Source organism: Acomys minous, assembly GCF_964271855.1.
Source record: "Acomys minous genome assembly, chromosome: 5".
Classification (NCBI taxonomy): Eukaryota; Metazoa; Chordata; class Mammalia; order Rodentia; family Muridae; genus Acomys; species Acomys minous.
The window spans coordinates 754,639-769,950 of NC_140494.1; the positions used below are offsets into that span (position 1 = coordinate 754,639).

General features: G+C 40.3%; 1 protein-coding gene across 5 annotated transcripts in view; it reads left to right on the forward strand.

Moving 5' to 3' along the window:
- RYR2 (ryanodine receptor 2) overlaps positions 1-15,312 on the forward strand; it is a 545,494-nt gene that overhangs the window by 391,393 nt on the left and 138,789 nt on the right. For all 5 annotated transcript variants that reach the window (XM_084782769.1, XM_084782771.1, XM_084782772.1 and 2 more), the window contains exons 50-58: positions 175-395; positions 537-627; positions 2,900-3,040; positions 3,834-3,997; positions 6,089-6,167; positions 9,132-9,221; positions 9,652-9,789; positions 12,072-12,149; positions 13,464-13,539. In XM_084782769.1, the coding sequence (XP_084638895.1) occupies positions 175-395; positions 537-627; positions 2,900-3,040; positions 3,834-3,997; positions 6,089-6,167; positions 9,132-9,221; positions 9,652-9,789; positions 12,072-12,149; positions 13,464-13,539 (1,078 nt within the window). The remainder of the gene's footprint in view (positions 1-174; positions 396-536; positions 628-2,899; positions 3,041-3,833; positions 3,998-6,088; positions 6,168-9,131; positions 9,222-9,651; positions 9,790-12,071; positions 12,150-13,463; positions 13,540-15,312) is intronic.

Below are 15,312 nucleotides of genomic sequence, written 5' to 3' on the forward strand. Positions count from 1 at the left end.
TTTAATCAACTATTGGTGGTATTACGTCGTGAAGATCACATGAGCCATGGGTAAAATCTAAGGACTGCGTTTCCAGACATCATGCTGTTGCTGTTTCTAGACAGGGAGGACAGGTGGCAATGCATTGAGTCCTCTGTTGGTCACACAGGGCTGTGTCCTCTTGTTCCTGTCTAGGCTGCACTAAGCGCTACAGACATGGCCTTGGCCCTCAATCGGTACCTTTGCACAGCCGTCCTGCCTTTACTCACGAGATGTGCTCCTCTGTTTGCTGGAACAGAGCACCACGCTTCCCTCATCGACTCTCTGCTGCACACTGTATATAGGCTCTCTAAGGGGTGCTCCCTCACCAAAGCTCAGCGGGACTCCATAGAAGTGTGCCTGCTCTCTATATGTGGGTAAGTTCTCTCTATGATGTGGTCCTTTTTAATTATCAATGAAATTCACGGTTTCTATGTCAAAAATTATTTATAGTCTGATATATGGATGTCTGAGTCTTGAGGTTGTCTCCATTATTATGACTGTCCTTGTCCCAACAGCCAACTACGACCTTCTATGATGCAACACCTCCTCAGAAGGTTGGTGTTTGATGTTCCTCTGTTGAATGAGCATGCAAAGATGCCTCTTAAGGTAAATATGAAGAATTCTTGGCACTATGTTCCCTGTTTCCTTGAGCTGACTTTTTGTTACTAATCACCTGTCTCTTAGATTTAGTATGCCTAGTCTCTGATGCTGTGGAATTTTTGAAAAGGCCATATGATGTGTGTGTGTGTGTGTGTGTGTGTGTGTGTGTGTGTGTGTGTGTGAAAGAGAGAGAGAGAGAGAGGCAGAGAGAGACAGAGAGAGAGAGAGAGAGAGAGAGAGAGAGAGAGACAGAGAGAGAGAGACAGAGAGACAGAGAGAGAGAGAGAGAGAGAGAGAGAGAGAGAGAGAGAGAGAGAGAGAGAGAGAGAGACCCTTAAATATGCAATACAGGATCATAGACTCTAAAGCACTGATTCTATAAATTTAGCAGATATAGATCACAAATAAAATTTTCAAAAAGCTGCTGAAAACTGAAAGATACTTTCGTATAAGTAGAAATCAGAATGGTCATAGACTACATCTGTACCAAACAAATACAGAGTAATTTTCAGAGTGTACATATAGAATTAAGGTCTGAGGCCATCATAAATGTTAGGTAAGTCAGAGGAAACAAAAATACCCACAGAAGTAAGGTTTCTATTTGATATCTCTTGTCTAAGAGATAATTATGCATGAAGTCCAGTAGATAACAGCTCACATAGTTATGAGTAAATGAAATTAAAGGAAGTAGAACACTGGCGTAGATGAATATCTAAATAACATTAGGAATGATGATTATAAACACAATTCTGAGAGATTCTTCTTCTTCTCCTCCTCCTCCTCCTCCTCCTCCTCCTCCTCCTTCTTCTTCCATCAACTAGCTCAAGCTGCAGCAGAGTGTACATATTGTTTAGAGTACCTGCTTTCTACCTTCAAAGACCAAACATTTACCTTGTGGAATAAAGAAAATATTCAGTAGAAGGACAAAACTTGTCTATCTGTTCACATATATCAAGTGCTTCTAAAATGATGAAATCCAGAGCTGGTGATAATTCCTCCTTACAGAATTCTTTAGTTTTCCTAATGTTTATCTTAGCTGGCCAAGCAATCATTCTCTAAAAGAAATGAAGCTGTATGTATCTTCTTTATGTACAATGACATTATCTTTGTGACTCAATTGTACTAGCTTTCTTATGCTAGCCATATGGCCTTGCCTCTGCTCAGTTTTTCCAGGGTATACCTGTAGTGCACAGAATCTAATAATGGATTCCATTCAGCCTGTGGGCCATTATGTAAATAAGGATCCTGTAATATCCACTCAAATCCCTTAGGACTCTCTCTAATTCATTAACTTTATTTTTTAAAGAACCACACACATATTCCTTCTCGTGATGTTAGGTATTCTTAACATGATCCTATTTTGAAGTGTAGTTCTATTTTGAAGGATAAGGAGCTCATAGTTTTGTGATACCTGCTACTTAAGTGCTTGATGTAATTAAGCTTCAAGAATCATCAGTCATCCACAAGGTTGCCCAATGGGCTATTTCCCCTGCCAATAATTATATACTTTGGATTATTTTATTAGGTGTATACAAACTGAGAAGCATTTTCTATTTTTAAAGAATTTAATCCTTCATCATGATTTAATGTTACCTTCTAATTTTCACAATGCTTTTTAAATATTAAATTCTATATTCCCCAGTGTAAAAAAAAACATTAGGAAGGATGCTGTTCAAGACACATTAACTATGTGCGTATGTGTATAGGCATGAGCATATGTGTGCAGTAACAACTGAGGCCAGAAGAGGACAATAGATCCCCTGGGGCTTGAATTATATATGGTTGTGAGCTGCCTGGCACAGGTGCTGGGAACCACATGTGTGCTTCCTGTAGGAGCAGCCAATGCTCTTTGGTTTGTTTTGGGTTTTTATTTTTTGACACAGGGTTTCCCTGTGTAGCCATGGCTGTCCTAGACTCACTTTATAGACCAGGCTGGCCTCGAATTCACAGTGATCCGCTTGCCTCTCCCTCCCAAGTGCCGGGATTAAAGGCGAGGGCCATCACACCCGGCAATGCTCTTAACCACTGCACCATCTCTCTAGCCTGCCTCAAGATACATTTCCTAAGCTGAACATGTGGTTCAAACATTGTATGAAATCAGTATCCAAATTGAAAGAAACAGTATTCAAGTAATTCTGTTCCCCAAAACACTAGCATGGGTTTGAGAGTTTCCCTGCCATGGACCTTAGGCCATAGCATTCACGATGCCGTGGAAGAGGAAGGGGAGCACTGAAGAGATGGCCGCGCTTGCTAATTCTATGACTACTTTCCCATGCAGCTGCTGACAAATCACTATGAAAGATGCTGGAAATATTACTGCCTGCCTGGAGGGTGGGGCAACTTTGGTGCTGCCTCAGAAGAAGAACTTCACTTATCAAGAAAATTATTTTGGGGCATTTTTGATGCTTTGTCTCAAAAGGTAATTGAAGATCTGGTGTGTGTGTATGTGTGTGGGGGGGTTGTCATTTGTATTGATACAGCAACAAAAAGCCCCAGGTTCACTGTACGATGGTCTTTATGTGGAGCAGTGTGTTTACTAACCAAGACTTGAATAATGTCTGGTATGGTGACATTCTCTGCACAGAGGAGGCTGAGGCAGAAGGATGTAAAGTTCAAGGACAGCTTGGGCTGGAAAAAAAAAAAAAAGAGACTCTAGCCAGGTCTCAGTTATAGGGTGTGATCCTGTTTCAACAAAACAAAGCAATGGGAAGTTACTTCGTTTTGTCTTCCTCCTTTCTTAATAATGCATGTTGAGGATATGTTATACAGTGATTTCCAGTAATCAATATTGTCACAAATTCTTTTCAATCATAAGGTTTATGATGTTAAAAGAGTGGCAGAATTTAGGAAATCGGGCATGTGGTCGGTTGATGTTAGTGATAGAATACCTGACACGAAGCAACTTGGAGGAGAAAGGGGTTTGTTTTGTTTTGATTTGTAGTTCCATGGGAGATACATTCCTTCACAGCAGGGAAGGCATAGCAGCTGGGGTGAGGCCTTCAGGGTAGTCAGGAAACTTGGGAAGGGGGAAAGGGAGAGGGAGAGAGAGGACAGCGCTATGTATAGTGATCTTTTTCCATCAAGGCTCCATCCAAAACATTCACCATTTAGGAATCAAGTTTCAAACACAGGAGCCTATGGTGGGGCGGTATTTATCAACAAGCCACAACTAGAGTCACATAGATAATAGTTCACCGTTGTTCTCTTCTCAGAAATACGAACAAGAGCTTTTCAAACTGGCCCTGCCTTGCCTGAGTGCAGTCGCGGGAGCTTTGCCTCCAGACTACATGGAGTCAAACTATGTCAGTATGATGGAAAAGCAGTCATCCATGGATTCTGAAGGGAACTTTAACCCACAACCTGTTGATACCTCAAAGTATGGACTCTTTCTATTGCAGCAGATTTTTATTGTAAATGATGTGTGAAGTCTGAAATTGAATAAGGTACTGAAGTGAACTTTCTCTGGTACATGCCCCCTTTGAATAGGAGCCCCTTGAGTTTGTCAGATGGCAGTAAAAATAACGGTGAATATACCAATATCAGAAATAGATGTGCACCCTCTAGGCTACTCATTGCTGAAGGAGAAGTCTCAGTGGATGGCCACATAATGATTTCTAGAAGGAGACTCAACAAAGTACATGAGCTTTATTTAGTTGAAATTTTAACTGAAATGTGTATCACAATCAACTGCTACCTGGCATGTTTAGCCGAGGATAGTTCCACAATGTTACTATAATGCTGTTTTCTGTGAGTGACAGGATCATTTCACCCATCACAGCAACTTGGCCTGGGTCAAGGTTTGTTGATGATATCCCACATCACGAAGAGGTGAATGGGATTTCAAGTGGAAATTGGCACAAAGAAATAAGCATATAGTCAGATATGATAGAGTCAGAACGGGTAGTCTTAAGTAAAGTTCAAGCATATGATCTTGAGAAAGCTTCATACATGCACTTACCTCCCTAAGTTGTTCTACAAATGGGATGCGTGGGTGCTTCATGTGTTTGAAGGTCAAGTAGGACCACAGCTTCCAAAACTGCCTCTTCACTTAGTTTCATGATAACTCGGCAAGACTAGTTAGCAAGGTAGTCACATGCTGGTTATTAACTACCACTTCTGAGCCAGTCTGAGACTGAACTTTGAGGCTTCAGAGCAGCACCCAGCTGGTTTATCCCCCTAAACAAATCAAAATGCCAACCCAAGGGATGTTCTCTTAATCAAAAAATGTCTCTAAAATAAATGCTTGTTATTACAAGATAGTCCTGTGAGGAAAGAATCCACCCCTAAGTGTTTGGATCATGTGATTGGTCCTTTGTATCTCTTGCAAAGTAAGTTACCAAAATACCATAGGGTCACATGACTCCATAGGTAAGTGTCTGTTCTGCTCACATATAGAACGGTCCAGGGTTTTCAGAAGATCCACATCATGGTTTGGGTGTTGATTAATGAAATCCAATTAACTAACTGGTGTTGGCACTCATGCTAATTTACCCTGCCTTGCCTTCTAGGGAAGTTCTTCAATATAGGTTTACATGGTGGTTTGAGTAATTCCTACTTGGGTATGAATTTTTTTAAAAGTATTGCTTCTTGAGTACATGTTTTCTACTTGGGTATGATTTTATTTAAGTATTGCTTCTTGAGTAATGTATGGCAATTAACTGATAACTTTGTTGGCAAAGACCAGAAAACCATCTCATTATCCTGGGTTTTTATTTAGACCTCAGTTCTCAAAGTTAACTGCTGCAGTAAGTTGTATTTATTAAGGGGTGCAATGTATATTCCATTCTCTATTTATAGATGCATTTGATATTCACAAGTCTTAACATTTACCAGTAGACCCAGGCATCAGTTGCACATCCTGGATGTGAATGGGACCATTGAAAAAGGAAAAGAATCAAGAGTAAATGTTGTCAAACAATAAAGCAAAAGTTTGTGAATTACTTTTTCCTATAGTCCAAGCATTAATACATAACTAGTTAGATGAAATTAATTTTAAGTGTGGCAGATCAGAAATAGTGTTTTTCATTCATAATTTAACAAACACAGCTTAAAAAGACAGAATGGCTCCAAAGAAAAAGTACAAAAGAAAAGCATGCTTTCATACTTACTGTGTTGCCTTGGGTTTGTTTTCCTTTTTTTCTTTCTTTCTTTCTTTTTTTCTTTCTTTTTTTGTATAATTATTGTCTTCATCTTTGAATACATTTTAACCAACGTATATCTTATTACATTTATTTTTTTTATTAACACAATAAATGATGTCTCAGTTTGAGATGAGTAAATAGGACATTATCTCTTTGATTTACATTGTTTGGAAATGTAAAGAAGCAATCCGTTGGTTACAACTTTTTTTTTTTAACAATTATGAGTTGAATGGCATCTGACTGTTACTCATCTGTGAGTAAATATGACTACAGTTGCCTGTGAATTCTGTAAAACACCAGGCTCCTTTCCTTTCCTTTTCTCATAGCATTACGATCCCTGAGAAGTTGGAATACTTCATTAACAAATATGCAGAACATTCCCATGATAAATGGTCCATGGACAAGGTAAAGGTTACAAGTGCTGTCTTCCCATCCATCGTGAATGCCTGGGTGCTGCCTAAATATATCCAGCTATGCCAATGTTTGCTTTGTGTGTGTATAATGTATATTTCTATGTATGCATGTCTATTCATTTATGTGTGTGAGAGGAGTGGTCAGAGGTTGAGCTTATTGACTGTATCACTTTCTGTTTTACTTTCTTTGAGACAGGGTCCTCAGTGACTCTTGACCTTGACATTTCAGCTAGATGGATCTTTCCATTGTCACTGCCTCGGTAGTGCACACCTTTAATCCCAGCACTCGGGAGGCAAGGGCAGGTGGATCTCTGTGAGTTCAGGCCAGCCTGGCCTACAAAGTAAGTCTAGGACAGCCAAGGTCATTACACTGAGAAACCCTGTCTTCACCCCCCCCCAAAAAAAAACCAACCAAAACACCAAATGTGTATCACCAAGACACACTTGTGCTCTCTAAGCCACACCACCTATGCCAGATTTCCCTGTTAAAGAGCGAGTTTTTTTGTTTTTTGTTTTGTTTTTTGTTTGTTTGTTTGTTTTTTATTTTTTAAGACAGGGTTTCTCTGTGTAGCCTTGGCTGGCCTGGAATTGCTTTGTAGACCAGGCTAGCCTTGAATTCACATTGATCTGCTTGCCTCTGTCTCCCAAGTGCTGGGATTAAAGGCATGGGAAAGAGAGAGCTTCATTTAATTTACTAGTGGACATTTAGTTACAACTGTTCATGTTGCTACTTAGCCAGTGTCTTGTAGTAAAAACATGACTTGATTTGGGAATTTTAGCATTTCTAAACATCAGTTCATTAAATTTTGAGTATCATTTCTGAATGCGTATTGGTTTGTGGGGTTTTAGGAGGAAATGGCAATCCTACATTAAAAATTTACCTTTTAACCAAACTTTGGTTTTTAAAGGTAGTTTTGTATGAGATGAACAATACTGAAAATTCATGTGTGTGTGTATGTATGTGTGTGTGTGTGTGTATGTATTGTATATGTGAGTGCTTGTATTTGTTAATCTGGGTTCATGTGCCTGTATGAGTGCTCATAAGCATGTCTGTGTGTGTGTGGGGGGTGTCTATGTATGTACGGGCCAGAAGTTGATGTTTGGTATCTTCCTCTATCTCTACCCTCTTTAGCTTTTGAGACAGGGTGTCTCCCTGAGCCCAGAACTTACTGATTGGCTAGACTGGCCGGAAAGCTCCACAATTCTCTTCCCTCTGTTCTCTCAAGTGCCAGAGGTTCACCAACATTTGCTAACTACCACATCCAGCCTTTTATGTCAGTGTTGGGGATCCAAACACAGATCTTCACGTTAGTATAGCAACTACTTTACCAAATAAGACATCTCCCCACTCCCTTGAAGAGTCTTAAGCTTTGGTGATTTTGTACTTCCTATACATCTGTGTAACAAGATCTATATAGCTTATCAAAAACAGAACACATCTACTAAAATGTATCTCCAAAGAAAACAGTAACAATGAGGAAAAACCCAAGGACTTGCAACCAGAGGATTCTCATTTCAGCTGAGTTTAGTTCTGGTTTGAGTGTGAATGGTGATTATAATTTGTCAGAGAAACCGAGTAGACATGGCACAAAAAAGTCTAACATGTAAATGTGCAGTCCTGAAGTGAAAAATAGACAGTGACAGCTCCGAAGGCTGCTCATGTCCTGAGACAAACATGGCACATCCCTTCGCTTGTCTGATGTCTATTGCTGTGATTTGCACCATGACCAAAGCAACTCGGGAAGGAAGGCGTTCATTTGGCTTACATGATCACTGAGGAAAGAGAGGGCAGGAACTCGGGCAAGGAAGGACACTGCCTCCCTGTGGTTTGCTCACTTGCCTTCTTATACAACGCAGGACCACCTGCCACATGAATCAGTAATGAAGAAAATGCCCCAATGTGTGCACTTAGGCCAGTCTGGTGGTAGCGAATCTTTAGCTGAGGTGCTCCCTCCCTTCCTCGGCAACTCTGGTTTGTATCAAGTTGACCAAAACTAACCAGCACAGTCTCACACTCTGTCCCCCACTGTGCTAAGACCACCAGCCTCTTCCTCCCTCACAGAAACACTGTTCTGTTTGGATTATAATACTGTGATTCTTTGTTGTAAAAGTTAATAGTCTTAATCAGAAACACCACCCAAGAGTCACTTTGATACAGTGACTCCATTGAACACTAGGTGGCTGGGATGGGGAGTGTGACAGAGGCCTGGGGAATGAAATCCTGAACTGGTCCAGTCCAGCTACCTGGATTCTGAGAGCTAATGGTGGAATGGACAAATGATGCTAAGTAAAAATGGTCACATTATTGGAGGATGAATCCATTGATAGACAGTGGGATACAGAAATGATCACCTAGGAAATGTTATTCTGAGGCATTTCTGATTTGCATATTTTAAACAGACTTTTCATAAATATGCATGCAACACAGGTCAGGCCTTAACATGTGTCAGAATAAGTTAACATCAGTCTTTGGTCCCTATAGCCTCTTTGTAGGGGATATATATCTGGTTTATTTTAAGAAGATGGGGGTGCATTTAATCTCTGGTCAAAGGGGGCTACTGAAAATAGCACGAAGAGTGGAACTCTGAATTAAGTTAGGGTAACAGTTAGACCTCAGCCAACCCAAAGTGGTGCAGGCTTGTGATTCCAGGTACTCAGGAATCTGAGGCAGGACAATTTTAAGTTCAAGGCCTGCCTTGGGATATAGAATAAGTTTCAGGTAATTTAGCAAGGTGTCCTCTCACAATAAAAAGTAAAAAAAGTCCTGGAGATGTAGGTCAGTGGGAGTAGGCTTGCATACAAAGCCTTGCCTTCAGTCCCAGCCACAGCAACACAAACGCACCGCTTTAATCAACTTTAGGGTTATTTTTAACCAAACAGGTGCAAAATACATGCGCATTCAAAATCACCAAAATAAATATATGGAAACTATTTTTTTACATTTTGTTTGTTTTAGTTGGCGAATGGATGGATATATGGAGAAATATATTCAGACTCTTCTAAGATCCAGCCATTAATGAAGCCATTTAAACTCTTGTCTGAAAAGGTGAGAGGTTCTTCTCCCATTAACTTATTATTATATTTGGGAAAACTTTTGTTTCGTGTTTTATTATTAAAATCTTTATTATTTTCTTTTAAACTTTTTACATGTATTTGCATGTGTGTGTGTGTGTGTGTGTGTGTGTGTGTGTGTGTGTGTGTGTGTATGTGTGTGTATGTATGTGTATCATGGTGGTGGTCAGAAGACAGCCTGTGAGAGTCGATTCTCTTCTTAGCAGTCTTAGTTGGGTAACATTTCAGCGTTTTACACTTCCTTTGGATGTTTTTAGTTTTTGTTTTATTTATAAACATCCTGTGATAATCTTTTTTTTTTTTTTAAACAAAAGCAGTCCATTTCAGAACAAATCAGTGAATAATTTGAATTTTCATTTTTGGATCATAATACCACTAATGCTTGATTTTTTTTTAACTTATAGGAAAAAGAAATTTATCGCTGGCCCATCAAGGAATCTTTAAAAACGATGCTGGCATGGGGTTGGAGAATCGAGAGAACACGGGAGGGAGACAGTATGGCTCTTTATAACCGGACTCGGCGCATTTCTCAGACTAGCCAGGTGACTACCATAGTGACAAATACATTATTTGTGTTATTTAAACACTTGCACATATGTATATAGTTTTATACACACCTGCATACGCGCACACACACACACACATATTTGCCCATCCTGGGGATTCGACTCAAGGTGTCATGCATGCTAGTCAGTCACCCTGCCCTTTAGCTACATTCACATCTCTTAAAAACATTTTAAACTGAGTGTTGTGGTATCCTTGGTTACTGGGGAGGCTGATCACTTCTCTGAGATACCCTAATGATGTGATGAGATAAGTTATAAATTTTACCCAAGATTACCCCTTGCTAATGCGTTCACAGTTGATATTAACATTCCTGACTGCTAGAGGGCACTTATTCTGGGCCAGATGAAATCATAGAAATAGAATGAATGGGGTTTTGAGAGAAGCAGGCACGAAATGCAGGAGTGGTAGTAACCGGATATGATTGCCATGGGTTCTAGGGTATGTCCGTAAGACAATAGTTTTGTTGAGTGAGGCAAAGAGCTCAGGAGTTGTAGGGACAATAATGAACGTGGTTCCTGTGTCGCTGAGATAGTGGAGTCATGTCTCCCAGTGACTCCGGTATCCTAGTTGTGTTGACTGCTCAGAACTACGGTGAAGATGGTGGAGGTAATGGACCAGCAGTAGGGGTAGCCCTAGGCCAAGGTTTTGGGGCATTTATGTGTGCCCAGCACTGTGCTGAGGGGCTGCTGTCCCTTGCTTAAGCCACACCCGCCTGTGAGCTAGGCTGTGTGTGTAGTGTCAGCTCCATGGCGTAGGGAGCAAACACAGTTTTGAAAGTGGCAAGTGACAGGTTGTCTTGCCAGATACAAGCAAGATGCCACTTACAATGCAGTTGTCTGTGCAAGGGGACAAACAATGACAAGGATTGACAGGTGCGTGGGGTGGAAGAGTGGCTGATTGTGCAAGGCGATGGATCTGGTTTCATTTCTGTCACTGCGATACAGTATATTGGCACAGAGGGACTCAAGTGAGAAAAGGTTATTTTAGCTCACAGTTCCAGGTTGCATGCCATCACTGTGGAAGTCACATCAGGAGCTTGAGAGACGTGGTCACCTCACACCTATGGTCAAGAGCAGAGAGAGATGAATGCAAGCATGCCCACTAGCTTACTTGTGCTTAGATTGACATCTCTGTGCTCATATGCAGTTACAATGGCTCCTCTGAAGCTGCGGAGTCGTATTCAATGTTACACTTTCATTATCAATTATGTTTTTATGCACTTACTGAGTACACACACAAGCAGGCATGCACCCACACATGCAAGGACATGCTCGCGCACGTGTGTGCGCGCACACACACACACACACACACACACACACACACACACACACACACACACATACATGGGGGGGGGCCCCGGACAGAGAGAGATCAATGATAGAGTTAAAACTAAAGGAACATTTAGCTTTGTGCCTTCTTTCATGAGCCATGTGCTCATTGCCTGAAGTTCATCCTTCCTCATCATGCACTATTTCTAATAAGAGACTAGCAGGATGATACTATATTTTAAGATGGAGCTCAAGATGCGTAAGAAGCCAGAGTTCATGTCTTCCTCCCTGGTTAGACTAAGATAAGGCATGGAATGACAGTGAAACTTTGTAAGTTGACAATTAATGTATTATTTATTACTGGCTTATTTTTATGCATCCATGTTGGGGGGGATGGGTCAGTGCTCTACCAATCATAATAGATGTATTAGCCACACTACCCACTGTAAAAGAAATTTCCCTGACAAAATCTGGGAGAAGCAGAAATCCATAGCTGTAAAAATAAATATTTACATCCAGTTTTGAAAATCAAAAAGTGTAGAAATAAGGAAACTCTGGTTGTTGAAGATTTTCTTATGAGCCATTAAATGCTATATGGTACGGTTGTTTAATCAGAGTTGGTCCCTGCTTATCTTCACAACAGACCCACAAACATGCTTGTAAAGGAATCTGTGGTTCCTGGTAGCTAACCAAGGTTGGTGAGAAGCTCAAGGCCACAGTGACCCTTGGCTGCAGAAACACTGCCAGGCTTAGGATTTATCACATACCACTCACTGTCAATGATTAGCTTTTTAGACTGTCTGCTCCTGAGGTAATAAGATTTATAATTCAACTATAAGTGATTATGAGATACTCAATAAAATTAAATTTAATGTTATTGTGTTGCTTTTACCTCAGAAAATATTATTTGAAGCTTGCATTTTATTTTTGAATGTCCTTTCTGCACTCTTTAAATGAGATGCTATGTTCTTTTAAAACAAACCATCCAGGTGTCTATAGACGCTGCACATGGGTACAGTCCTCGAGCCATCGACATGAGCAACGTTACACTATCTCGGGACCTGCATGTAAGTATCCAGATTTTCATAATAGTCTCTAAAGCTCAGTTATAAAAAAAAAAAAAAAGCAAGCCAGAACACTCTTCTGTGCATTTTACTACATGTACTGTTTCATGGCAATCATATGATGAATCTATAGGGTTCACGTGTATTACATATCTGGCCTTTCAGTCCCCAGATAGGTGATAGCACAAGTCCTCATCTGTAGTTTCATCTTTCATGCTTTCTGTCCCTCCCTGTGGTCTATAATTTCAGGTCCAGAGGATGAGATGCCCTCTTCTGGCCCCTGTAGGTACCAACACACACAAGCCCAGGCGCGCGCACACACACACACACACACACACACACACACACACTCTCACACACCACTTGGGTACCTACAGACACACACACATAAATATAAAAATGCATGAGGAAAGAGTAAATAAATAATGGTGAATACTTTGTTTAATGAGCACCTTAATTGCTCATGTTAAATTAAAGAATGCATATTTTAGGTTGTTCTTCTGTAGAAATTGATTGCATTGCGTCTGTCCCATCCATAGCCCTGTCTGCTCTGTGTCACTAACGAAGGTGTTTTGGAATGAATGATTTGAATGCAAGATAAAAACTTAGCTCCATAGAGTTTAACTTAGCAAGTCAACGTAGAATGGTGATCTTGGTGTGGCTGATGTTAGTTCAAGAGAGCTAAGGATATAAGTATTAAATTCACATGCTGTTAAGATATTTGGTTTACTCTTAACTCTTGCTTATGTAGGAACCAATTAAAATGACATTGTAATCTTGACTATGAGAGAGAGCACAAGGATATTAGAATTTTTCCCTCAAAATTCATAAGGCCTCAGAAAAGATCACATGTCTGTTCTGTCCTCCACTTGGTTTAGACAAAAATGACCTGTAAATAAAATATTTATCCATATGATATTCTTATTATTCATTATTTAATAAGGCACAGGTTGGTTTATAAGACTTTATGAGTTAAAACACAAATTTGTATTTATGTCTATTTTTTGTCCACATCTATAGCTATTTGAAGCTTTGTTGTTGAATTCATAAAAGATACATTTAAGCATAATGAATAACAGAGGCTGTTCCCATCAAATCCACAGTGTGGAGATATTTACTGTGCAATTTCTCAAATCCAATAGAATTGGATTTCCAGTTGAGAGTGTCGAATCTGACTACAATTCAGGCTTACCTCAGCACTGATATTCTGCTCTGTCTCTTTAAGACCTGTCTGTGTGTTCCCCCTGAGAAGACAGCTCTGTCCTCTTTTACTTAAGTATCCATTAATTGACTCCTCAATATTTTGGTACATTGTAGGCTATGGCCGAAATGATGGCTGAAAACTACCACAACATATGGGCCAAGAAAAAGAAAATGGAGCTGGAATCCAAAGGTAGTATTTCCTAGAGACCTGTTTTTTTTTTTTTAAACGCCGAGAGTTTTACTGTAGGAGCGCAGGATGCTAATGAAGTATTTACTACTCTCTTTTGCTTAAAACCTCACCATACCTTCATTATACAAAAATGCTTGAAACATGCCTGCATCTAGATTTCAAGAAGAAGCTGTGCTTTCCTTACTGTTCGTGTATACCGCCCCAACCCTGTTCTTTGTGTCTTAATGCTGTCTGGATTTATACTACCATTCAACTGTCCCTATTAGTATCAAAGTGCTGGACACTTGGCTACTGGTATATTATGTTCCTCAGGCTCTGACCACGATCCTCATGATCGCCAATCTCGTGTGTTTTACTCCCCATCTCTGCCTTCTCCTTTTGTTTCTACTAGTTACGCCATTGCCACTTTCATGCTTCTGTTTGCTCCTTTCTCACTCTCTCTGTTTTTAGTTTTAGTGCTGGGGATTGGATTCAAGCCTTGTGCATGCGAGATAGACCAGTGCCTTAGGGACATGTTCTGCCAGGAGCTTATGTCCTCAGCCTTCCTTTTAGCTTTGTGTTTGAGACCGACTTCCCATGAGATGTGAGGCTGGCTGTAAACTTACTCTGTAGCCCAACCAGGCTGGGACGCTCTTGACTCAAGTTCCCGAGTTACTGGCCTTCTTTTCTCCTTTTTCTTTTAAATAGTTTAAGATTCATCTCTAGTGTGTGTGTGTGTGTGTGTGTGTGTGTGTGTGTGTGTGTGTGTGTGTAAATGCAGTGTCCCCAGAGGTAGGAATTAGACATCAGATACCCTCGAGTTGGACTTGCAGATGGTTGTGATGTAGGTGCTGGGAACCAATGCTGTCCTCTGGAAAAATAGTGGGTGCTATTAACCACTGAGTCATCACTCTGGTCCCCTTTATCCTCTTTAAAAAGTACCAAAATACTAATGAATTTTTTCATAATTTACTTACATAAATATATTATTCAAGATAAGGCATTCTATACAAAGAATTTCTTGGATTGTTATTCATCTGGCCTTAATTTGTGCAGTATTGTGTGTGTTTATGTATGTGCATGTATATATTTTGATATGTTATTTGTATGCATTTGTGTGTGTGTGTGTGTGTGTGTGTGTGTGTGTGTGTGTGTGTGTGTTTCTCTGTGTACTGAAGTTGGAAGCATCCAGTGGTTCAGCATTGAGCTAGACAGTTTTATTCTGCCCATTCTGATTTCTTTTTACCATTATCATATCTATTTGTAGATTAATTTACTTTAGAAAAACCCATAGAAAATGTTTATTTTAATCATTCTGGTGTTTGGTGTGCTTGAGGAGTGTATGAAAGGTTAAGGGAGAATAAAAGACCATAAAACAAACGTGCATCCTTAAGAGAAATAGGAGTGAGGGCTAGGAAGTAGCTCAGGACTTCCTAGCATGTGCAAGGCCCTGGGGTCAATCCCCAGACATGCTAATGATGAGAGAGGGAAAGAAAAAAGAATAGAGGAAGAAGAATTAAAGTCCTGGAACTAGTATCAGTGCTCCAAAGTCGGTGACAAGGTTTGGGCTTGCATTTCTCTCTTCTCTACTTCCACCATCACTTGGATTTTTTTTTTTTTTTTTTTTTTTTTTGGTTTTTCAAGACAAGGTCTCTCTGTGTAGCCTTGACTGTCCTGGACTCACTTTGTAGACCAGGCTGGCCTCGAACTCACAGCGATCCGCCTGCCTCTGCCTCCCAAGTGCTGGGATTAAAGGCGTGCTCCACCACGCCCGGCTCTTACTTGGAATTTTTT